We start from the raw sequence: 23,722 nt of genomic DNA on the forward strand, positions 1-23,722 counted from the left end.
CATACAACACTCCTTCCGTGGCCTCCAACTGCTCTTAAACGCTAGTAAAACCAAATGCATGCTTTTCAACCGATCGCTGCCTGCACCCGCATGCCCGACTAGCATCACCACACTGGATGGTTCCGACCTTGAATATGTGGACACCTATAAGTACTTAGGTGTCTGGCTAGACTGCAAACTCTCCTTCCAGACCCATATAAAACATCTCCAATCGAAAATCAAATCAAGAGTCGGCTTTCTATTCCGCAACAAAGCCTACATCACTCACGCTGCCAAGCTTACCCTAGTAAAACTGACTATCCTACCGATCCTCGACTTCGGCGATGTCATCTACAAAATCGCTTCCAACACTCTACTCAGCAAACTGGATGCAGTTTATCACAGTGCCATCCGTTTTGTCACTAAAGCACCTTATACTACCCACCACTGCGACTTGTATGCTCTAGTCGGCTGGCCCTCGCTACATATTCGTCGCCAGACCCACTGGCTCCAGGTCATCTACAAGGCCATGCTAGGTAAAGCTCCGCCTTATCTCAGTTCACTGGTCACGATGGCAACACCCATCCGTAGCACGCGCTCCAGCAGGTGTATCTCACTGATCATCCCTAATAAAGCCAACACCGCATTCGGCCGCCTTTCGTTCCAGTATTCTGCTGCCTGTGACTGGAACGAATTGCAAAGATCGCTGAAGTTGGAGACATTTATCTCCCTCACCAACTTCAAACATCAGCTATCTGAGCAGCTAACCGATCGCTGCAGCTGTACATAATCTTTTGGTAAATAGCCCACCCATTTTCACCTACCTCATCCCCACAGTTTTTATTTATTTACTTTTCTGCTCTTTTGCACACCAATATCTCTACCTGTACATGATCATCTGATCATTTATCACTCCAGTGTTAATCTGCAATATTGTAATTATTCGCCTACCTCCTCATGCCTTTTGCACACATTGTAATTGTAAAATATTTAAAAAATAAATAAATAAAAATGACCAGTTTCCCAGGCCATGCATATGAAAAACATCCCCACAGCATGATGCTGCCACCACCATGCTTGGTGTTCTCAGGGTGATGAGAGATGTTGGGTTTGCGCAAGACATAGAGTTTTCCTTGATGGCCAAAAAGCTCAATTTTAGTCTTATCTGACCGGAGTACCTTCTTCCATATGTTTGTGGAGTCCCCCACAAGCTTTGCGGAGTCTCCCACATGTTTGCTTAATTTTTCTTTAAGCAATAGCTTTGTTTCTGGCCACTCTTCCGTAAAGCCCAGCTCTATGGAGTGTATGGCTTAAAGTGGTCCTATGGACAGATGCTCCAATCTCCGTTGTGGAGCTTTGCAACTCCTTCATGCTTATCTTTGGTCTCTTTGTTGTCTCTCTGATTAATGCCTTCCTTGCTTGGTCCATGAGTTTTGGTGGGTGGCCCTCTCTTGGCAGGTTTGTTGTGGTGCCATATTCTTTCCAATCTTAAATGATGGATTTTATCGTGCTCCGTGGGATTTTCAAAGTTTCTGATATTTGTTTTATAATTCAACTCTGATCTGTACTTCTCCACAACTTTGTCCCTGACCTGTTTGGAATGCTCATTGGTCTTCATGGTGCCGCTTGCTTGGTTGTGCCCCTTGTTTAGTGGTGTTGCAGACTCTGGGGCCTTTCAGAACAGTTGTATATATACTGAGATCATGTGATAGATCATGTGACACTTAGATTATACACAGGTGGACTTTATTTAACCAATTATTTGACTTCTGAAGGTAATTGGTTGCACCAGATCTTATTTTGGGGCTTCATAGCAAAGGGGGTGAATACATATGCCACCACTTTTTATTTATGTATTTATTTATTACATTTTATGAAACAAGTTATTTTTTACATTTCACTTTCCCAATTTTGACTATTTTGTGTATGTCCATTACATGATATCCAAATAAAAATCCATTTAAATTACAGGTTGTAATGCATCAAAATAGGAAATACGCCGAGGGGGATGAATACCTTTGCAAGGCACTGTATTTGGGCATTTAGTTGGAACACAGACTTTCTTAACTTCTTGCGTCGAGCCATCCCGGATCCGGGATTGTGACTACAGCCTCAAGCCCATTACCATAACGCAATGTTAACATTCATGAAAATCGCAAATGAAATGAAATCAATATGCTAGCTCTCAAGCTTAGCTTTTTATTAACAACCACTGTCATCTCAGATTTTCAAAATATGCTTCTCAACCATAGCAAAACAAGCATTTGTGTAACAGTATTGATAGCTAGCGTAGCATTTAGTGTAGCATTTAGCATTAGCATTCAGCAGGCAACATTTTCACAAAAAACAGAAAAGCATTCAAATAAAATCATTTACCTTTGAAGAACTTCGGATGTTTTCAATAAGGAGACTCTCAGTTAGATAGCAAATGTTCAGTTTTTCCTGAAAGATTATTTGTTTATGACAAATCGCTCCGTTTTCTGCATCACGTTTAGCTACGAAAAAAACCTGTATCCAGGATTGTGTAAATCTATCCGCAAGCTCATTAACATAACACAACGTTAACTATTCATGAAAATCGCAAATGAAATGAAATCAATATGCTAGCTCTCAAGCTTAGCCTTTTGTTAACAACACTGTCATCTCAGATTTTCAAAAATATGCTTCTCAACCATAGCAAAACAAGCATTTGTGTAACAGTATTGATAGCTATTGATAGCTAGCGTAGCATTTAGCGATAGCATTCAGCATGCAACATTTTCACAAAAACCAGAAAAGCATTCATATAAAATAATTTACCTTTGAAGAACTTCAGATGTTTTCAATGAGGAGACTCTCAGTTAGATAGCAAATGTTCAGTTTTTCCTGAAAGATTATTTGTTTAGGACAAATCGCTCCGTTTTCTGCGTCACGTTTAGCTACGAAAAAAAACCTGTATCCAGGATTGTGTAAATCTATCCGCAAGCTCATTAGCATAACGCAACGTTAACTATTCATGAAATCGCAAATTAAATGAAATAAATCTATTTGCTCTCAAGCTTAGCCTTTTTTATTAACAACACTGTCATCTCAGATTTTCAAAATATGCTTTTGAACCATAGCTAAACAAGCATTTGTGTAACAGTATTGATAGCCTAGCATAAGATTATGCCTGGCATTCAGCATGCAACATTTTCACAAAAACCAGAAAAGCATTCATATAAAATCATTTACCTTTGAAGAACTTTAGATGTTTTCAATGAGGAGATTCTCAGTTAGATAGCAAATGGTCAGTTTAAACAAAAAGATTATTTGTGTTGACAAATCGCTCCGTTTTCTTCATCACGTTTGGGTAAGAAAAAAAAAGAAAATTAAGTAATTAAACGTTAACTTTTTTCCGAATTAACTCCATAATATCGACAGAAACATGGCAAACAATGTTTAGAATCAATCCTCAAGGTGTTTTTCACATATCTATCGATGATTAATCCTTCGTGGCAGTTGACTTTCTCTTCTGAAGAAATGGAACGCGCATGGACCTAGAGATTACGCAATAATTTCGACACAGGACACCGGGCGGACACCTGGTAAATGTTGTCTCTTATGGTCAATCTTCCAATGATATGCCTACAAATATGTCACAATGCTGCAGACACCTTGGAGAAACGACAGAAAGGGCAGGCTCATTCCTGGCGCATTCACAGCCATATAAGGAGACATTGGAACACAGTGCCTTCAGAATCTGGGGCATTTCCTGTATGAAACTTCATCTTGGTTTCGCCTGTAGCATTAGTTCTGGGGCACTCACAGATAATATCTTTGTAGTTTTGGAAACGTCAGATTTTTTTCTTTCCAAAGCTGTCAATTACATTCATAGTCGAGCATCTTTTCGTGACAAAATATCTTGTTTAAAACGGAAACGTTTTTTTTATCCAAAAATTAAAAGAGCGCCCCCTATATCGAAGAAGTTAAACCAGAGGCGCAAGATCGCGAGACTTCTGGGAAAGCTTGCGAAAAAGACCAAACAGACCAGTTTGAGAAGTCAGAGAGAAGTGAAAATGATTCCTTAGTTGTTCATGTTCTGGAAATCTAAAGGCACAACCTAGATTCGAGCCAATGTCTTAAGTAGTTGAACATATTACTCCAACCATGTGAAAGAGACAAACTGACACATTTTCATTTTTGTCCAAAACATCTTTATAAATCGAATGACCTTTGATTTGAAGGCCTGCACATGCACAGTTCGGTGTGAGATGTCTGTTAGACTGATGACTTGTTTCTACGCATGAGCTTAGCTTGCCAACGTCGCCATCTCATCATCGCCAACAAGTGTGATCTGAGGTTTCTATTGGAGAAGCAGTTTTATCTTCAAACTGCACTGTTTTTGATTGGAAGACTCTTGTTCTTAGCATCTCTCTACTAAAATGGCATTCAGATAGGAAGACTAATCTAATACTGATGCAGCTTAGTTTTCTGTTCTCAGCTTAGATCAGTTCGAAGGAGGGAATAGAGGGATGGACGGATGGGAGCTGGGCTTTTCAGGGCCTAATGCTTAGATTGCTATATGACACCACATCATAGCCTAACAGGATAGATTATTTACTGTACTGTATATATCTGTATACAAATATACACTACAAAAGTATTTGCACACCTGCTTGTCGAACATCTCATTCCAAAATCATGGGCATTGATGTGTAGTTGGTCCCCCATTTGCTGCTATAACAGCCTCCACTCTTCTGGGAAGGCTTTCCACTAGATGTTGGAACATTGCTGCGGGGACTTGCTTCCATTCAGCCACAACAGAATTAGTGATGCCGGGCACTGATGTTGGATGATTAGGCCTGGCTCGCAGTCAGCATTCCAATTCATCCCAAAGGTGTTCGATGGGGTTTAGGTCAGGGCTCTGTGCAGGCCAGTCAAGTGCTCCCACACCGATCACGACAAACTATTTCTGTATGGACCTCGCTTTGTGCATGGGGGCATTGTCATGCTGAAACAGGAAAGGGCCTTCCCCAAACTGTTGCCACAAAGATAGAAGCACAGATTGTCTAGAATGTCATTGTATGCTGTACCATTAAGATTTCCCTTCACTGGAACTAAGTGGCCTAGACCAAACCATGCAAAACAGCACCAAACCATTATTCCTCCTCCCCCAAACTTTACAGTTGGCACTAGGCATTCGGGCAAGATAGCATTCTTCTGGCATCCGCCAAACTCAGATTAGTTTGTCGGACTGCCAGATGGGGAAGTGTGATTCACTCTATCATAAAGAGTCCAATGGTGGCGAGCTTTACACCACTCCAGCTGATTCTTGGAATTGTGTATGGTGATCTTAGGCTTGTGTGCAGCTGCTCGGCCAATGAAACCCTTTTCACAAAGCTCCCAACAAACAGTTCTTGTGCTGACTTTGCTTCCAAAGGCAGTTTGGAACTCGGCAATGACTGTTGCCACCGAGAACAGACCATTTTTACGTGTTACGCGCTTCAGTACTCGGCAGTCCTGTTCTTTGAGCTTGTGTGGCCTTCCACTTCACGGCTGAGCCGTTGTTGCTCCTAGACATTTCCACTTCACAATAACAGCACTTAAAGTTGACTGGGGCAGCTCTAGCAGGGCAGAAATTTAATGAACTGACGTCCTATGACGGTGCCACTTTGAAAGTCACTGAGATCTTCCGTGCGGACCATTCTACAGCCATTGTTTGGTTAAGGAGATTGCATGGCTGTGTGCTCGATTTTATGCACCTGTCAGAAACGGATGTGGATGAAATAGCCGAATCCACTCATTTGAAGGGGTGTCCACATACGTTTGGGCATGAAGAATAGCTTCAAGGCCCACATAGGGCTTTAAAGACCTTGCGTCAGGTCTATGAAGCCTTTGTTGCCATGTAAGCAAGATAAAGAGAGACAATGTGTATAAAACGGACAAAACAGTTTAGTCCAGGGTGTATTATAACTGTGACCCGAGGCTGAATCTAGTCTAGTGTAATGCCTGTCTGGATTCTGTTGGTGTGCCACTGGGAGAGGGTAAGGGGTAGAATCACATTGGCCAGGCATTATGAGCTTCCCCAGGACATCTCCTTATCATCTCAACGGTGCTTTATCCATCTACTAGCAAAAAACTTTTAGAAAAATAAATGTGAACACTAGCAATACCTGAGTTGAAAGAGAAACATTTGAGAAAGGGTTGTGAACGGAGTGACAGACTGAACGAATGAACAGTATAATAATGTGTACATATTGAATATAGATGACTAGTGTTCATGTCGGAGCTGTGGTAGACACATTTTTGGCTCTGCAACAGAAACCTTGATGCTTTGATCTCTGTTTGTGTGCTATTAAAAATACCAGCAGTTGGGCTGGGCTTCCTGCATTTTAAATATGGTTTAGATAAAACATTGCAGAGACATTCTCACATGAAAAACAAGCTGCCTTGTTCATTCAATTGTGATGAATTTGGAGACTCCCAGATGGACATTCATTATTTCAGCCAGTGCTTCCAGCAATATTTACATTACATTTTAGTCATTTAGCAGAAGCTCTTATCCAGAGTAACTTGAAATGAGTGAATTCAGAATTCATCTTAAGATAACTAGGTGAGACAACAACACATCACAATCGTATCAAGTACATTCTCTCAACAAAATATTTCTAAGCAAAGTTAGTAGGAAATAACATGCATTTTCTAGTTTTCCTCGCTCTCTCCTGCTTTCTCCTTCCCGTTCTCTCGCTTCTCTCAAACTCAAGGCTATTGATTTCATCTAGTACCAGTCCTGTCAGTCCGAGTGGCTCTGTGGTGCTGGCTGGGCTGCCTCAAAATGTCCAGTGAGTCCCGTTCACTCTAACCCAACCTCCTCTCTCTCCCTCTACCCCATACAGGTTCAGACAACCACCATGTGCATCTCTGTCAGTCTGAGTGGATCAGTGGTGCTGGGCTGTCTCTTTGCTCCTAAGGTCCACATCATCCTATTCCAGCCCCAGAAGAACGTGACAACGCTGAGAGTGTCTGCCAACCGTTTTGGGGCCACGGTCAAATCAGCATCGGCGTCTGACCCCAGCTCTAGTTGCTGGAAAGGTAACGTCTCTATCACTGGTAAATGGGTTTTTAGCTTTTTGTAAACAACAATCAACATTTATTTTTGTCAACACATATAAATTGTACAATCAGCTAAATATTTCAGTCATTTTTAGTGAGCCATCAACTGAAACATACTGCACATCTACTGCTATTTATGATTTCATTATATTCAGATTATATTGATATTTGTACTGCACTGTTGAGGGAACTTGCAAATAAGCATTTTGCTTCATCGTTGATACCTGTTTTAAACCCTGTGTGACGAGTCTGTTGCGTTTGCCATACTATAGGCCTATGGAAAAGTAGAACACCACAAAATTCTCTCAAAAACAGATCCATTGGTTTGATATTTTTCTTTGCTTTAATCAATGTGAAAAACGAAGTCATACCTACACTTTATAACTAGTCTGTTAATTTGGTATTTTATTGAAAATATGTTACCCTCTATTCTCGTTCTTTTGCAGCATCAGCCTCTACCAGTGTGCCAACAGTGGTAACAACAGTCTGTAATGGTCGTGAGGTAGTGGACTCCACTACGTCCTCTTTGTGAAGAAGGTTGAGCTGCTTGTATCATTCCTCTGTCCTGAGAACAACACAAATCACAATTCCATCCCCTCTCGTACAACAAGGCTGCTGTCATATCTAAGTCCCATTTACAGTAGAGACCAGTAGTCTGTCTATTCGGACAGAGGGAGGCCAGGATGCACTTAACTGTGAAAGCTAAATAATGTGACTATACTTAGGAGTGTGCCGTAATGTAGGACTGTAAAGCATTTTTGTATAGATTTAACAGTATGTGATTGATTTGACTTGGTTTCAAGATAGACTCGTGGTTGAATGGACTGCTGTATGCCTTGCTGTCAGTACAGAGAATCAGTCTTATGAATGAGGTGGTTCATGTGAAGCGATCATGGTGTCATAACAAAAGGTTGATCTTATCTTGTCCTTACAGTGCTGTGAATGCGATATCAACATATTATTTTTCTTTTTGACTAGAATATTATTAATACATAACACTTATTGAATTAATTTGACCCCTTGTTTTTAAACTACATTTGAATGATATGAGATGAACCATAGTGAAAGTGATGATTCAAAATTAGCCTACTATCAGTATAAAGGACAATGTTTTAATGTAGACTTCGGTGAACCAGTTTGTGCTTTCTTGTAATTTATGTAAATAAATGGTGTTCTTTTTTAATTATTAAAACATAAAATGCTATTGTGTATTTTGTTCAGAGAAGTCTCTAGGCAGTTTTGGTGGTAGCTCGACAGGATGGATTAAAGCAATCATTGCCGATGGGTATTTGTACATACATCAAGCGTTCCGGGAAGAAGCAGTCTACACTAGTGTTTCTCAACCTCATGTTTTGCCAGGGACTGGCAAGCTCGGGTCCTTCCTCATTTGGGGACTGCTTAAATTAAAACTAGCAATGGACTAAATCAGTGTTACTAACTAACCGTCTCAGACACCAGTAAACATCATCCCTGCCCAGGGACTTAGAGAAACATTGCACCCAATCTGTTTGAAATGACTATTGGATGTAACATCTACATGCCTACATATTCTCTCTCACAGTGGTTTCTGAGACAGCACCAATGAACTGTAGAAGAGCAGCTAGCTTGTCTTAATCACCTCACATTTCTTCTCCTTTCCTTAACCCATGTGGTGATCGTGTTCTTGTTATTCACCCAATGATCGCGGGTCTGATGGATATATGTAAAAAATACTTAGTTGACATATCAATTATATCAATTATGTGTACTGTGTCTTTTTGTCCTTCTTGGGTCCACACACATGGCAGTGCTTCTTGTTGCTACCGGTTGCAATCTAGAATTATGAAAACACTTAGTTCAGGAATTTTACTATCTCACTCACTCATATATATATATATATATATATATATATATATATATATATAGTTACAGCAGGCTAAGGTAGGAGAGTCAGACACACAACACATGCCAAAACAACACTCATACTTACTTCAGGTAATGGAGTTGTTGGTTCTGTGGGTCGGATGGATGGGGCACCAGCATCCTCCTGAACCTTCCTCACGATGGCTGCTGGGGTTCTTGGGATATGTTGCCTCCTCTGAATTTGAGGTCTTACCAATGCCTTGCCCAGCTCCTCGAGAAAGAGCCATCTACTCTGGACCTTCCCTCTATTCAAATCTGTGTTCAACGCCATCCAGCTGACAAACACATTGTACGCCGAAATGTCCAAAATGTTGAAGAATATCACAAGTGGGCAGCTTAGGGTTCTTGTTTTGCAGCTGTAGCCAGTCACCAGCTTGTCTAAACTGTCCATCCCTCCTGTTGTGGTATTGTAATCCATTATTTCTTTTTTTATGTTCCTGCCCACAGAATCTCCCATTCTTATGCAGTGTACTCATGAGTGCCACATTTTTGACTTTCTTTGGCATGTAGGACACTAGGGATGTGTCAGCTGTGAACACAAATTTAGAGGGATTGATAGGCCTGTTCTGTTTATTCAACTGCTAAGGTGGGAGCTCTGGCTTGTTTTTTCGTACTGTTCCTACCATCGTCAGCTTCCTGTTGAGGAGCTCCTGTCCCAGGTTGGGCGAAGAGACACTGTTGCACGGAAAAGTTCTATTCCAGTTTCAGCGTTCTATTAGCATTGCCTATTACAAATCTGTTTTAAAGCCCTATGGTCGGAGTGGTGACTACTGGCTACATGGCATCAGGCCAATCTATCAAAGTAAACCTAGGTGTCATTTTAGGAGTTTCAGAAGTTTACTGATGCAAAAGATGTTAGAAGCATTTCATTTTCAAATAGCCAAATCTCAGGGGATTCCTCGATCAACATCCCACAAGCTGTGTAGCTGACAGCTATGCATGCGCCAAGGGCCGATCACGATTTAGGAATTTATGCCTTTCCTACAAACATTCAGTCACCTAACGCGCTCTGCAGGAGTGGCTACGTTGCGCGCTCTAAATACATTTCTTTCAACTGCTGGAAATCCTCCCACTTGGGAAGTTTTCATTCATTTTTGGTACATTTATCTTAAGACATCCCTTTAAATACAGTGCACTTTTTAGTTTTAGTTTGACAGACTAGAATATCGAGAGAACGGTTCAGAATATTAGCGATCAATGGAAGAAAGCCTTTTAAATATATATGCTTATTGGTCTCCATTTCAGCACCAACTGGTAGATTTAAAAATAAATATTTAGATTTAGGAAAGTATTTATGAATCATGAAAAACAGGTTTAGAGAGCATTTACACATGAAAGAAAAAGGTGGTTTGATTCATTCTGAAAATTGCCACATTCAGAATATTCGTGTACATACAGTACCAATCAAACATTTGGACACACCTACTCATTCAAGGGTTTTTTCCTTATTTTCTACATTGTATAATAGTGAAGACATCAAAACTATGAAAAAACACATATGGAATCATGTAGTAACCAAAAAAGGGTTAAACGAATGTGCAAGCTGTCATCAAGGCAAAGGGTGGCTACTTAGAATAATCTAAAATATATGAAATATATATTGATTTGTTTAATACTTTTTTGGTTACCACATGATTACACATGTGTTATTTCATCATTTTGATGTCTTCACTATTATTCTACAATGTAGGAAAAATAAAGAAAAACTTGACTGGTACGGTATAATTATATTAGGGAGAACAGTGTACAATAGTATGAATGCACCAATTTGTAAGTCGCTCTGGATAAGAGCGTCTGCTAAATGACTTAAATGTAATGTTAAATGTAGTAGGCTAAATCAAATCAAATCAAATGTATTTATATAGCCCTTCGTACATCAGTTGATATCTCAAAGTGCTGTACAGAAACTCAGCCTAAAACCCCAAACAGCAAACAATGCAGGTGTAAAAGCACGGTGGCTAGGAAAAACTCCCTAGAAAGGCCAAAACCTAGGAAGAAACCCAGAGAGGAACCAGGCTATGTGGGGTGGCCAGTCCTCTTCTGGCTGTGCCGGGTAGAGATTATAACAGAACATGACCAAGATGTTCAAATGTTCATAAATGACCAGCATGGTCGAATAATAATAAGGCAGAACAGTTGAAACTGGAGCAGCAGCACAGTCAGGTGGACTGGGGACAGCAAGGAGCCATCATGTCAGGTAGTCCTGGGGCATGGTCCTAGGGCTCAGGTCCTCCGAGAGAGAGAAAGAAAGAGAGAATTAGAGAGAGCATATGTGGGGTGGCCAGTCCTCTTCTGGCTGTGCCGGGTGGAGATTATAACAGAATGTGGCCAAGATGTTCAAATGTTCATAAATGACCAGCATGGTTGAATAATAGTAAGGCAGAACAGTTGAAACTGGAGCAGCAGCATGGCCAGATGGACTGGGAACAGCAAGGAGTCATCATGTCAGGTAGTCCTGGGACATGGTCCTAGGGCCCAGGCCAGTTGAAACTGGAGCAGCAGCATGGCCAGGTGGACTGGGGACAGCAAGGAGTCATCATGTCAGGTAGTCCTGGGGCATGGTCCTAGGGCTCAGGTCCTCCGAGAGAGAGAAAGAAAGAGAGAAGGAGAGAATTAGAGAACGCACACTTAGATTCACACAGGACACCGAATAGGACAGGAGAAGTACTCCAGATATAACAAACTGACCCTAGCCCCCCGACACATAAACTACTGCAGCATAAATACTGGAGGCTGAGACAGGAGGGGTCAGGAGACACTGTGGCCCCATCCGAGGTCACCCCCGGACAGGGCCAAACAGGAAGGATATAACCCCACCCACTTTGCCAAAGCACAGCCCCCACACCACTAGAGGGATATCTTCAACCACCAACTTACCATCCTGAGACAAGGCCGAGTATAGCCCACAAAGATCTCCGCCACGGCACAACCCAAGGGGGGGCGCCAACCCAGACAGGCTGACCACAACAGTGAATCAACTCACCCAGGTGACGCACCCCCCCCAGGGATGGCATGAGAGAGCCCCAGCAAGCCAGTGACTCAGCCCCCGTAACAGGGTTAGAGGCAGAGAATCCCAGTGGAAAGAGGGGAACCGGCCAGGCAGAGACAGCAAGGGCGGTTCGTTGCTCCAGAGCCTTTCCGTTCACCTTCCCACTCCTGGGCCAGACTACACTCAATCATATGACCCACTGAAGAGATGAGTCTTCAGTAAAGACTTAAAGGTTGAGACCGAGTTTGCGTCTCTGACATGGGTAGGCAGACCGTTCCATAAAAATGGAGCTCTATAGGAGAAAGCCCTGCCTCCAGCTGTTTGCTTAGAAATTCTAGGGACAATTAGGAGGCCTGCGTCTTGTGACCGTAGCGTACGTGTAGGTATGTACGGCAGGACCAAATCAGAGAGGTAGGTAGGAGCAAGCCCATGTAATGCGTTGTAGGTTAGCAGTAAAACCTTGAAATCAGCCCTTGCTTTGACAGGAAGCCAGCGTAGAGAGGCTAGCACTGGAGTAATATGATCAAATTTTTTGGTTCTAGTCAGGATTCTAGCAGCCGTATTTAGCACTAACTGAAGTTTATTTAGTGCTTTATCCGGGTAGCCGGAAAATAGAGCATTGCAGTAGTCTAACCTAGAAGTGACAAAAGCATTGATTAATTTTTCTGCATCATTTTTGGACAGAAAGTTTCTGATTTTTGCAATGTTACGTAGATGGAAAAAAGCTGTCCTCGAAATGGTCTTGATATGTTCTTCAAAAGAGAGATCAGGGTCCAGAGTAACGCCGAGGTCCTTCACAGTTTTATTTGAGACGACTGTACAACCATTAAGATTAATTGTCAGATTCAACAGAAGATCTCTTTGTTTCTTGGGACCTAGAACAAGCATCTCTGTTTTGTCCGAGTTTAAAAGTAGAAAGTTTGCAGCCATCCACTTCCTTATGTCTGAAACACATGCTTCTAGCGAGGGCAATTTTGGGGCTTCACCATGTTTCATTGAAATGTACAGCTGTGTGTCATCCGCATAGCAGTGAAAGTTTACATTATGTTTTCGAATAACATCCCCAAGAGGTAAAATATATAGTGAAAACAATAATGGTCCTAAAACAGAACCTTGAGGAACACAGAAATTTACAGTTGATTTGTCAGAGGACAAACCATTCACAGAGACAAACTGATATCTTTCCGACAGATAAGATCTAAACCAGGCCAGAACATGTCCGTGTAGACCAATTTGGGTTTCCAATCTCTCCAAAAGAATGTGGTGATCGATGGTATCAAAAGCAGCACTAAGGTCTAGGAGCACGAGGACAGATGCAGAGCCTCGGTCTGATGCCATTAAAATGTCATTTACCACCTTCACAAGTGCCGTCTCAGTGCTATGATGGGGTCTAAAACCAGACTGAAGCATTTCGTATACATTGTTTTGTCTTTAGGAAGGCAGTGAGTTGCTGCGCAACAGCCTTCTCTAAAATTTTTGGGAGGAATGGAAGATTCGATATAGGCCGATAGTTTTTTATATTTTCTGGGTGAAGGTTTGGCTTTTTCAAGAGAGGCTTTATTACTGCCACTTTTAGTGAGTTTGGCACACATCCAGTGGATAGAGAGCCGTTTATTATTTTCAACATAGGAGGGCCAAGCACAGGAAGCAGCTCTTTCAGTAGTTTAGTTGGAATAGGGTCCAGTATACAGCTTGAAGGTTTAGAGGCCATGATTATTTTCATCATTGTGTCAAGAGATATAGTACTAAAACACTTGAGCGTCTCTCTTGATCCTAGGTCCTGGCAGAGTTGTGCAGACTCAGGACAACTGAGGTTTGGAGGAATACGCAGGTTTAAAGAGGAGTCCGTAATTTGCTTTCTAATAATCATAATCTTTTCCTCAAAGAAGTTCATGAATTTATCACTGCTAAAGTGAAAGTCATCCTCTCTTGGGGAATGCTGCTTTTTAGTTAGCTTTGCCACAGTATCAAAAAGGAATTTCGGATTGTTCTTATTTTCCTATAATAATAATAATATAATATATGCCATTTAGCAGACGCTTTTATCCAAAGCGACTTACAGTCATGTGTGCATACATTCTATGTATGGGTGGTCCCGGGGATCGAACCCACTACCCTGGCGTTACAAGCGCCATGCTCTACCAACTGAGCTACAGAACCCCACTTCCTCAATTAAGTTAGAAAAATAGGATGATCGAGCAGCAGTAAGGGCTCTTCGGTACTGCACGGTACCGTCCTTCCAAGCTAGTCGGAAGACTTAAAGTTTGGTGCGGCGCCATTTCCGTTCCAATTTTCTGGAAGCTTGCTTCGGAGCTCGGGTTTTTTCTGTGTACCAGGGAGCTAGTTCCTTTTGAGACATTTTTTTAGTTTTTAGGGGTGCAACTGCATCTAGGGTATTGCGCAAGGTTAAATTGAGATCCTCAGTTAGGTGGTTAACGGATTTTTGTCCTCTGGCGTCCTTGGGTAGGCAGAGGGAGTCTGGAAGGGCATCAAGGAATCTTTGTGTTGTCTGTGAATTTATAGCACGACTTTTGATGTTCCTTGGTTGGGGTCTGAGCAGATTATTTGTTGCAATTGCAAACGTAATAAAATGGTGGTCCGATAGTCCAGGATTATGAGGAAAAACATTAAGATCCACAACATTTATTCTATGGGACAAAACTAGGTCCAGCGTATGACTGTGACAGTGAGTGGGTCCAGAGACATGTTGGACAAAACCCACTGAGCCGATGATGGCTCCGAAAGCCTTTTGGAGTGGGTCTGTGGACTTTTCCATGTGAATATTAAAGTCACCAAAGATTAGAATATTATCTGCAATGACTACAAGGTCTGATAAGAATTCAGGGAACTCAGTGAGAAACGCTGTATATGGCCCAGGAGGCCTGTAAACAGTAGCTATAAAAAGTGATTGAGTAGGCTGCATAGATTTCATGACTAGAAGCTCAAAAGACGAAAACGTCATTTTGTTTTTTGTAAATTGAAATTTGCTATCGTAAATGTTAGCAACACCTCCGCCTTTGCGGGATGCACGGGGGATATGGTCACTAGTGTAGCCAGGAGGTGAGGCCTCATTTAACACAGTAAATTCATCAGGCTTAAGCCATGTTTCAGTCAGGCCAATCACATCAAGATTATGATCAGTGATTAGTTCATTGACTATAATTGCCTTTGAAGTAAGGGATCTAATATTAAGTAGCCCTATTTTGAGATGTGAGGTATCACAATCTCTTTCAGTAATGACAGGAATGGAGGTGGTCTTTATCCTAGTGAGATTGCTAAGGTGAACACCGCCATGTTTAGTTTTGCCCAACCTAGGTCGAGGCACAGACACGGTCTCAATGGTGATAGCTGAGCTGACTACACTGACTATGCTAGTGGCAGACTCCACTATGCTGGCAGGCTGGCTAATAGCATGCTGCCTGGCCTGCACCCTATTTCATTGTGGAGCTAGAGGAGTTAGAGCCCTGTCTATGTTGGTAGATAAGATGAGAGCACACCTCCAGCTAGGATGGAGTCCGTCACTCCTCAGCAGGTCAGGCTTGGTCCTGTTTGTGGGTGAGTCCCAGAAAGAGGGCCAATTATCTACAAATTCTATCTTTTGGGAGGGGCAGAAAACAGTTTTCAACCAGCGATTGAGTTGTGAGACTCTGCTGTAGAGCTCATCACTCCCCCTAACTGGGAGGGGGCCAGAGACAATTACTCGATGCCGACACATCTTTCTAGCTGATATGCACGCAGAAGCTATGTTGCGCTTGGTGATCTCTGACTGTTTCATCCTAACATCGTTGGTGCCGACGTGGATAACAATATCTCTATACTCTCTACACTCGCTATACCTTAGTCTATTGCCTGCACTCACCATGGAACTGTATGATGACAACCAAGTACTGAGCTATGTGTCAGTTTCAAACTGTTATGGTTTGGTCTGCTCTCCACAACGATTTAATTAGCCTACATTTCTTTATATTATCAACTGTTACTAACAATCCTCAGCAACAATCACACAGATGTGACTGTGTTTACAGAAATAGCAAATGAAGGTAAACTAAACAATGTAATAATAATGTAGGCTAAACTGAACGGAAATAACAGTAAATTGGCAGTTGAATATGTGGTTATGGTCGATATTGATAGTGACTAATATTAAACATGATAGAAATAGGACAGAGAAAGTCATGGTAGCCTATAATTAAGATATTTGACAGTGCCCATTCCTGCAAGTTAAGGCCATACAATGTAAATGCTACACAATGGCACAACATTTCCTAAACTTTACTGTGGTTAAGTTGATATGCTTCAGTTTTCTCCCATATGACTGGTTTTACATTTGTCTCCAGCAGTGGTGTAAAGTACTTAAGGACAAATACTTTAAAGTACTTATTAAGTAGTTTTTAGGGATATCTGTACTCTACTATTTATATTTGACAACTTTTACTTCACTACATTCCTAAAAAAAAACATACTTTTTACTCCATACATTTTCCCCGACAACCAAAGGTACTCGTTACATTTTGAATGCTTAGCGGGACAGGAAAATAGTCAAATTCACACACTTATCAAAAGAACATGTGGTCATCCCTACTGCCTCTGGCATGGCGGACTCACTAATCACAAATGCATCTTTTGTAAATAAACTCTGGAGTGTGCCCCTGACTATCCATTAAAACAAGAAAACGGTGCCGTCTGAATGCTAAATAAGAATTAAATGACTTGCCCAAGCCTCCCCATTTCTCCTTCACCCAAATCCAGATACCTGATGTTCTGAAAGAGCTGCAAAATCTGGACCCCAACAAATCAGCTGGGCTAGACAATCTTGACCCTCTCTTTCTAAAATTATCCGTCGCAATTGTTGCAACCCCTATTACTAGCCTGTTCAACCTCTCTTTGTATTGTTTGAGATTCCCAAAGATTAGAAAGCTGCTACGGTCATCCCCCTCTTCAAAGGGGGAGACATTCGAGACCCAAACTGTTACAGACCTATATCTATCCTACCCTGCCTTTCTAAGTTCTTCGAAAGCCAAACAGATCACCAACCATTTTGAATCCCACCGTACCCTCTACGCTATGCAATCTGGTTTCCGAGCTGGTCATGGGTCACGCTCAAGGTCCTAAACGATATCATAACCGCCATCGATAAAGGACAATACTGTGCAACCGTATTCATCAACCTGGCCGAGGCATTCAACTCTGTCAATTACCACATTCTTATCTGCTGATTCAACAGCCTTGTTTTCTCAAATGACTGCCTCGCCTGGTTCACCAACTACTCCTCAGACAGAGTTCATTGTGTCAAATCGGAGCGCCTGTTGTCCGGACCCTCGGCAGTCTCTACGGAGGTGCCACAGGGTTCAATTCTCAGGCCGACTCTTTTCTCTGTATATATCAATGATGTCGCTCTTGCTGCTGGTGATTCTCTGATCCACATTTACGCAGGCACCATTCGGTATATATCTGGCCCTTCTTTGGACACTGTAAACTAACCTCCAGACAAGCTTCAATGCCATACAACTCTCCTGACATGGCCCCCAACTGCTTTTAAACGCAAGTATAACTAAATGCAGGCTCTTCAACCGATCGCTGCCCGCACTCGCCCACCCAGCATCATAGCTCTGGACAGTTCTGACTTTGTATACAGTGGGGCAAAAAAAGTATTTAGTCAGCCACCAATTGTGCAAGTACTTATTTTCCACCATAATTTGCAAATAAATTCATTAAAAATGCTACAATGTGATTTTCTGGATTTGTATTTTTTTTGGTCTGTCATAGTTGAAGTGTACCTATGATGAAAATGTACAAGCCTCTCATCTTTTTAAGTGGGAGAACATGCACAATTGGTGGCTGACTAAATACTTTTTTGCCCCACTGTATGTAGACAACTACAAATACCTAGGTGTCTGGTTAGACCGTAAACTCTCCTTGCAGACTCACATTAAGCATCTACAATCCAAAATTAAAACTAGAATTGGCTACCTATTTTGGCAACAAAGCCTCCTTCACCCATGCTGCTAAACAGTCAGTTTTATGAGGGTATCCTACTGATCCTTGACTTCGGTGATGTCATTTACAAAATAGCCTCCAACACTCTACTCAGCAAATTGGATGCAGTCTATCAAAGCCCCATATACTACCCACCACTGCGACCTGTACTCTCATTGGCTGGCCCTCCCTTCATATTCTTCACCAGGCCCACTGGCTCCAGGCCATCTACAAGTCTTTGCTAGGTCACCATAGCAGCACCCACCTGTAGCATGCGCTCCAGCAGGTATATTTCACTGGTCACCTCCAAAGCCAAATCCTGCTTTGGCCGCCTTTCCTTCCAGTTCTCTGCTGCCAAGGACTGGAACGAATTGCAAAAAAAATCACTGAAGCTGGAGACTCATATCTTCTTCACTAACTTTAAGCATCAGCTGTCAGAGCAGCTTACAGATCCTTGCACCTGTACATAGCCCACCTGTAAATAGCCCAGCTAACTGCCTCAACCCCATATTATGCGTTTTGCACCCGTGTCTCTACTTGAACATTATTACTTGTGTTTAATTGCTAAATTGTAATTACGTCGCCACTACGGCCTATAATCTTACCTCATTTGCACACTGTATATAGACTTTTCTATTGCGTTTAACGACTGTACGTGTATTTATTCCATGTGTAACTGTTGTCGTTTGTGCCTTATCTTGGCCAGGTCGCAGTTGTAAATGAGAACTTGTTCTCAACTGGCCTGTTTAGTTAAAGAAAATCACCTTTTACTATTGATACTTAAGTAGATTTAAAACCCAAATACTTTTAGACTTTTACTGAAGTAGTAATTTACTGGCTGACTTTCACTTGAGTAACTTTCTATTAAGGTATCTATACTTTTACTCAACCCCCCCCCCCCGGAATGAAGTCACCGTCAGAGTATGGCATATCTGTAGAAACACCTTCATTTATTCACTCTCCACCCAAAACAAATAGCATTTAAGAACACTTAACTCTGAATCGGAGCCCATCTGCAAACACATAGTAGATGTGAGAAGAGCACAAAAACGGTTCTAGTCCTCAAGTGAAATTTGTAAAAGCCCCCCCCCCCCCCCCCCCCAACAGAATCCGTTTCCTGCAGTTAATTGATAGATTTAACACAAATAGCATTTGTGTAAAGAATTTAATTTACAAAATCTAAGGCATACATAGATCAACTAAACCCCATTCTCTTCTCCATTCTGGACCCCTTCCTGCTCTGGCTGTTGTCTTTTCAGCGGAATAATGTAGAGTCCGTTCTTTGCTTCCTTCAGTCTCCACCACCGACCAAGCCTGACAACAAAGACTTTGTTAACAAAAACAAAGATCATTGACAAAACAGATATTTCATGAATAAAGTGATGCGTAAAATGATGCAGTATATAAGTATGTGTCCAAGTTCAAATGATTGCAAGTTATTTGCGTAGATCTACCCATTGGTTGATTATGATACTTCCCGCGGGATCCTGTCTACAACAACTTAGCAAGTCTGACATTTACAAATTTTCAACTAGCACGTGAATGCAGTCGAAGAAGCCATTTAATCTTGTAATAAGAAAACATGGGAGGTATTGTCATCACTGCCCCAAGCAGTCGAGGGAGTCTTAGGATTTGGGAGTGAAATAAGTGCCACCTTGTGGGCACCTGTCCTCATTGCAACTACTTTCATACAGAACACTGAAAACAGGCTTAAGGGTAGGCCCAGAGTACATGATCAATATAGTAAGGATTTTGATCAGTCAGCAATGAGTGTATAATGATAGTAAGTGCACTCTGGGCTGTATCTCTGTATGACAGGTAAGTAGCTGGGTACATACCGGTGCTCCTGTCCTACTCCTGCCACTAGGAACTTCCCAGAGCTGGAGAACTTCAGACTGTTGACAAAACCAGGCTACAAGAGAGAGGAGACAGATGTTTTAGTGCCGAACACTTGTATTAGTCAGTTGATCATACACATAGGCCTATACAAATAGGCAGAATGCGTAATGTCTAAATGACATGGTGTTTATCACATATTGCTACACAATGATTGAATGCAACGCAAGTTATGGGTGTATTAGGTATGGAGCAGTGTAGCTGGGACTTGCTTACCACAGGGATGCTGAAGAGAGGCTCCAGGTGACGGAACCCCTGGCCACACTTCCACAGCTGCACCTTAGAGTTGTGTGAACCTGTCAAGTGACAACAGTTACTCAATTCCAGCATCATCAATTGGGCAGGTCAATATTAGCAGTCAACGCCTAATACACCCCCCCCCCCACCCCCACATTTATGTGTACAGTGCATTTTGGATTTGAGATCAAATGTTTTATTTGAAGTGACATGTATATGTTTAGAAATCACAGCACTTTATGCATCTCACCCCCCCCATTTGAAGAAGTTGTTTTTCTATAAGAATTTGGACAAAGTAGCTAAAAGTTCAGTATTTGCTCCCATATTCCTAGCACGCAATGACTACATCAAGCTTTTGACTCTACAAACTTGGTTGTTAGAGTAGAGCCAAATGTACAATATTTAGCTTCACCGTCCAAATAAATATGGAGGGGGGTGTATAGGACCAAGGATTGAGCACTAATGTAGAGCATCACACTATAGGTTTACAGTACACATTATAGCAAGGAGAGGTGGAAGTTTGGGGTTGATCATTACTAATAACCCACACAGGGTGTATACAGATGTGTATAGATGAGATGGTGTATAGCAAAGCTGGTGAAGAGGACACAGTCGAAGCGAGTGTCAATAGTTCTGCAGTGCTGTGTGTGCGTGTATAGATGCGTGTTATAAAGCTGGTGACTCGCACAGCAGTTGGCACCTGAGGCTACGGTGTCAGAGTTCTGCAGAGCCGCCACGGCTGCCACCCAGTAGGGCTGCTCCAGCCCCGAGTCACCATGCCGACCGTGGGCTGCCTTCACCGTGCTGAGGGGCTTCTTCTTGTTCACACTCCAGAGGGAGACGGAACTGAGGTGAGGAAGATAAAATATTTTGACTAATGAAAACATTTGTAATAGACCATCCGTGCAGTTTGGAGAGAAGTGGTTACAGAACCTCTACAGATGTGGAGTGCGATGACACCTAGTGGAGTATAAAGCCACACACTTACCCATCATCAGCACCTGTTATCATGTGTTCTTCGTTAATGAGCTGGATACAGTCGATGGAGCCCCTGAGCGAGAGTGGGAGGAGCATCCCAATAGGTTAACACACAAGGAGAATATACACTCTCGGACCAACAGAGACAATACAGTGTTGTGAGACTGACTAATACAGAGAAAGAGAGTGAAAGGAGTCCAGGAAGACTCACTCATGGCCATGGAACACTAGCTGGGACTCCTCAGCAATCTTCCACACCCTCACAGTGCGGTCCCTCCCCCCTGCAGTCACACAGCGCTCCCGACTCCCACTGTCCAGCCCCGTGATCACATCCTGGTGACCAAATCTAGGGAGATACACAGTCAATAAAACACAAACAATTCTCATGCCAACCTGAAGAAACACACGGATATTACTAGTCAGCTACTCACAGAGTTTCCACATAGGCGTTTTCGTCCACGTTCCACACCTTGATGGAGCGGTCGTGAGAGGCACTGTACAGGTCATGGGTGCCCCTCCTGAAGGACAGGCCCTGTGGAGAATAGATGGCCCAGTTTGAGAAAAGGTGCAACAATTTTTTTTTTAAAGAAAGCACATTTTAAGCAAGAAGAGCTTACCGACACAGGGCCTCTATGTCCTGTGAACTTGTACAGGTGTTTACATGTTGCCGCCTCCCAAATCATGATCAACTTATTCATGTCTCCCGTTGCCAGGTACTTGCCGTCCGACGATATGGAGATACACAGGACATGGGCTGTATGTCCAACATGGCGATCCTCTGTTCCTTTCCTCCCACCAGCTATTGTGTGCAGTCTCTTACCATTCTCTACATCCCCTGCAGTTACAGAAGAAAATGGGAGAATACATAAGTAAGCTTACTTTGACTGTTGCATTTCAGGCAGCATGGGAATGATTTTGCAGTCTATTTCAGTAAAACATCAAACTTATCTTTGATTATTTTGGAGAAGTAAACAAACAAATATAAATGTTGACTCACATTTGATGATGGAGCAGTCTTTGGCAGCAGAGAAGATGTGCTTGTCATCAGGAGAGATGACCAGACAGGTGACTGGCAGCTTGTGGCCTCTCAACAGACGAATCTCTGACGTGTCTGGTGGCAGGAGCTGAAAACCATGACAACATAGCGGTTGTGTTTAGTGGGCACAAAACAGAAGTGGACAGAAATGGGTAGGTCCAATCAAAAACACTTTTTCAACGTGCCCTACAAAATGACCACAGCCTTCGGGTTACACAGCACACTATGGGCCATAAAAAACTCATACTGTGTGGATACTGGATGGACATGCAGAGTGCTTATAGGGGAGACATCCAACAAAGATACTCACATCTTTTGCAACCATCCGTTGAAGCTTTCCTTTCTGTTCAAGCTGAGGAAAAGAGAATGTGTTCACTATAGGGCAATACCATATTCATAAAAGGACTTGTGACATATATTAGGGATATAATTAAATATTAAGGCATGAGGGGGTGTGGTATATGGCCAATAAACCACAAACCCACAAGGTGCCTTATTGCTATTATAAACTGGTTACCAACATAATTAGAGCAGTACAAATAAATGTTGTCATATGGTCTGATATACCACGGCTGTTAACCCATCAGCATTCAGGGCTCTAACCACCCAGTTTATAATCAGCATTGCAAATTGTAGCTAGTACACTTACCACTTCTTCTTGAAGTCTTCCAGCTATCAGGTCAGTCTCAAAAGACTCTTCCTCTGCTTTCTTTTCTTCTATTGATAAGACATGAAGACAGAACAGTGAAGCTTCAGATTCCAAATAAGCACTTACATATCAAGTTTAAAGAAAACTGTTTAGCACAGCTCAATTAATAGTTACAGAAGCTAGCTAACGTTACTCCCTTACCCTCATCCCTCAATTGGTCAAGGTAGAGCTTGGCCAATCGTAGTTTCTTCTCCTGTGGAGTCTCATCAAACTCTTCTTCGACATTGGCCCTCCTTTTTCTGTGCACTGCAGGGCTACATAAATATATTGTTTCAACTCATACAGCTCTAAATCAAATCAGTTTGTTCGCCAACTTAGATAGCTATCTGTGAAGCCAGCCAACTACACTGGGTAAGTAAGCCTACCCTTCAGTTTCAGAGTCGCTGGAGATTTCTTCATTGTGCTTTGAATTGAGCTTCTTCTTAAGTTTGTTTCCCGTGTCACCATCATTCTAAACCACCAACACACAAGCATCACAGATCAGAAGAAAGTTAATTTAGCCATCATTGTAATAGTTACGTACATAGCTAGCTAACGTTAGCTAACTACCTCCTTACCTTTCGTTTGGAACCCGCTGAATTCTCGCTCTTTTTGAAAACCTTTGGAGGTCCTTTTTTCTTTATAAAGAAAGACGACATGATTATATTCTTTAGATTGTTTTAACAGTGCTTCAGAGTTAGTCAATCTTTACACTAGTTAGCACACATTTTGACCACGCAAATCAACATTAGACCCACATGGGTTCTCTCTCTTCTGATTCAACCAAACTATAGACCTCACAGACCCAACTTTTGAAATGGAGGTGTTGATTGGATAATATTGCGGCATCTGTTTGTCCCGCCCACAAATACAGAGCTCTCACTGGATCCCTGAGCAAGTAGGAACTAAAGTCTAAATTTGATTGGCTGAGAAGACCTGCCATGTTCAGAAAGAAACTTGTGCAGGG

The 23,722-nt window shown here is 42.1% G+C and overlaps 2 protein-coding genes across 5 annotated transcripts in view; one reads left to right on the forward strand and one right to left on the reverse strand.

Moving 5' to 3' along the window:
- LOC124029194 (metabotropic glutamate receptor 2-like) overlaps window positions 1-8,257 on the forward strand; it is a 69,567-nt gene extending 61,310 nt beyond the window's left edge. For 3 of the 4 annotated variants that reach the window (XM_046340997.1, XM_046341000.1, XM_046341001.1), the window contains exons 11-12: window positions 6,837-7,050; window positions 7,500-8,257. In XM_046340997.1, coding sequence (XP_046196953.1) covers window positions 6,837-7,050; window positions 7,500-7,585 — 300 coding nt within the window. In that variant the 3' untranslated portion in view covers window positions 7,586-8,257. The remainder of the gene's footprint in view (window positions 1-6,836; window positions 7,051-7,499) is intronic. The other variant, XM_046341005.1, reaches the window with a different exon arrangement.
- Window positions 8,258-18,849: 10,592 nt separating this feature from the next.
- rrp9 (ribosomal RNA processing 9, U3 small nucleolar RNA binding protein) lies at window positions 18,850-23,553 on the reverse strand. The gene is made up of 14 exons (XM_046334498.1): window positions 23,334-23,553; window positions 23,142-23,227; window positions 22,918-23,030; window positions 22,717-22,784; window positions 22,378-22,419; window positions 22,029-22,155; window positions 21,649-21,866; window positions 21,463-21,563; window positions 21,243-21,377; window positions 21,042-21,104; window positions 20,754-20,899; window positions 20,033-20,112; window positions 19,759-19,832; window positions 18,850-19,234 (listed from the first exon to the last, which is right to left on the reverse strand). The coding sequence occupies exons 1-14, from the start codon at window positions 23,412-23,414 to the stop codon at window positions 19,120-19,122; spliced, it is 1,449 nt and encodes a 482-aa protein (XP_046190454.1). The 5' UTR covers window positions 23,415-23,553; the 3' UTR covers window positions 18,850-19,119.
- Window positions 23,554-23,722: the final 169 nt, after the last annotated feature.

Source organism: Oncorhynchus gorbuscha, linkage group LG03 (genome assembly GCF_021184085.1).
Source record: "Oncorhynchus gorbuscha isolate QuinsamMale2020 ecotype Even-year linkage group LG03, OgorEven_v1.0, whole genome shotgun sequence".
In the NCBI taxonomy this organism is placed as follows: Eukaryota; Metazoa; Chordata; class Actinopteri; order Salmoniformes; family Salmonidae; genus Oncorhynchus; species Oncorhynchus gorbuscha.

Bases quoted from the DNA above. Each gene is read 5' to 3' on its own strand.
- rrp9 (XM_046334498.1), bottom strand. From the start codon at position 23,414: ATGTCGTCTTTCTTTATAAAGAAAAAAGGACCTCCAAAGGTTTTCAAA. The intron at 21,867-22,028 runs GTGAGTCAACAT...CTGTAACTGCAG, and splicing joins AGACTGCTCCATCATCAAAT to GGGATGTAGAGAATGGTAAG. The intron at 21,564-21,648 runs GTAAGCTCTTCT...TATTCTCCACAG, and splicing joins GACATAGAGGCCCTGTGTCG to GGCCTGTCCTTCAGGAGGGG.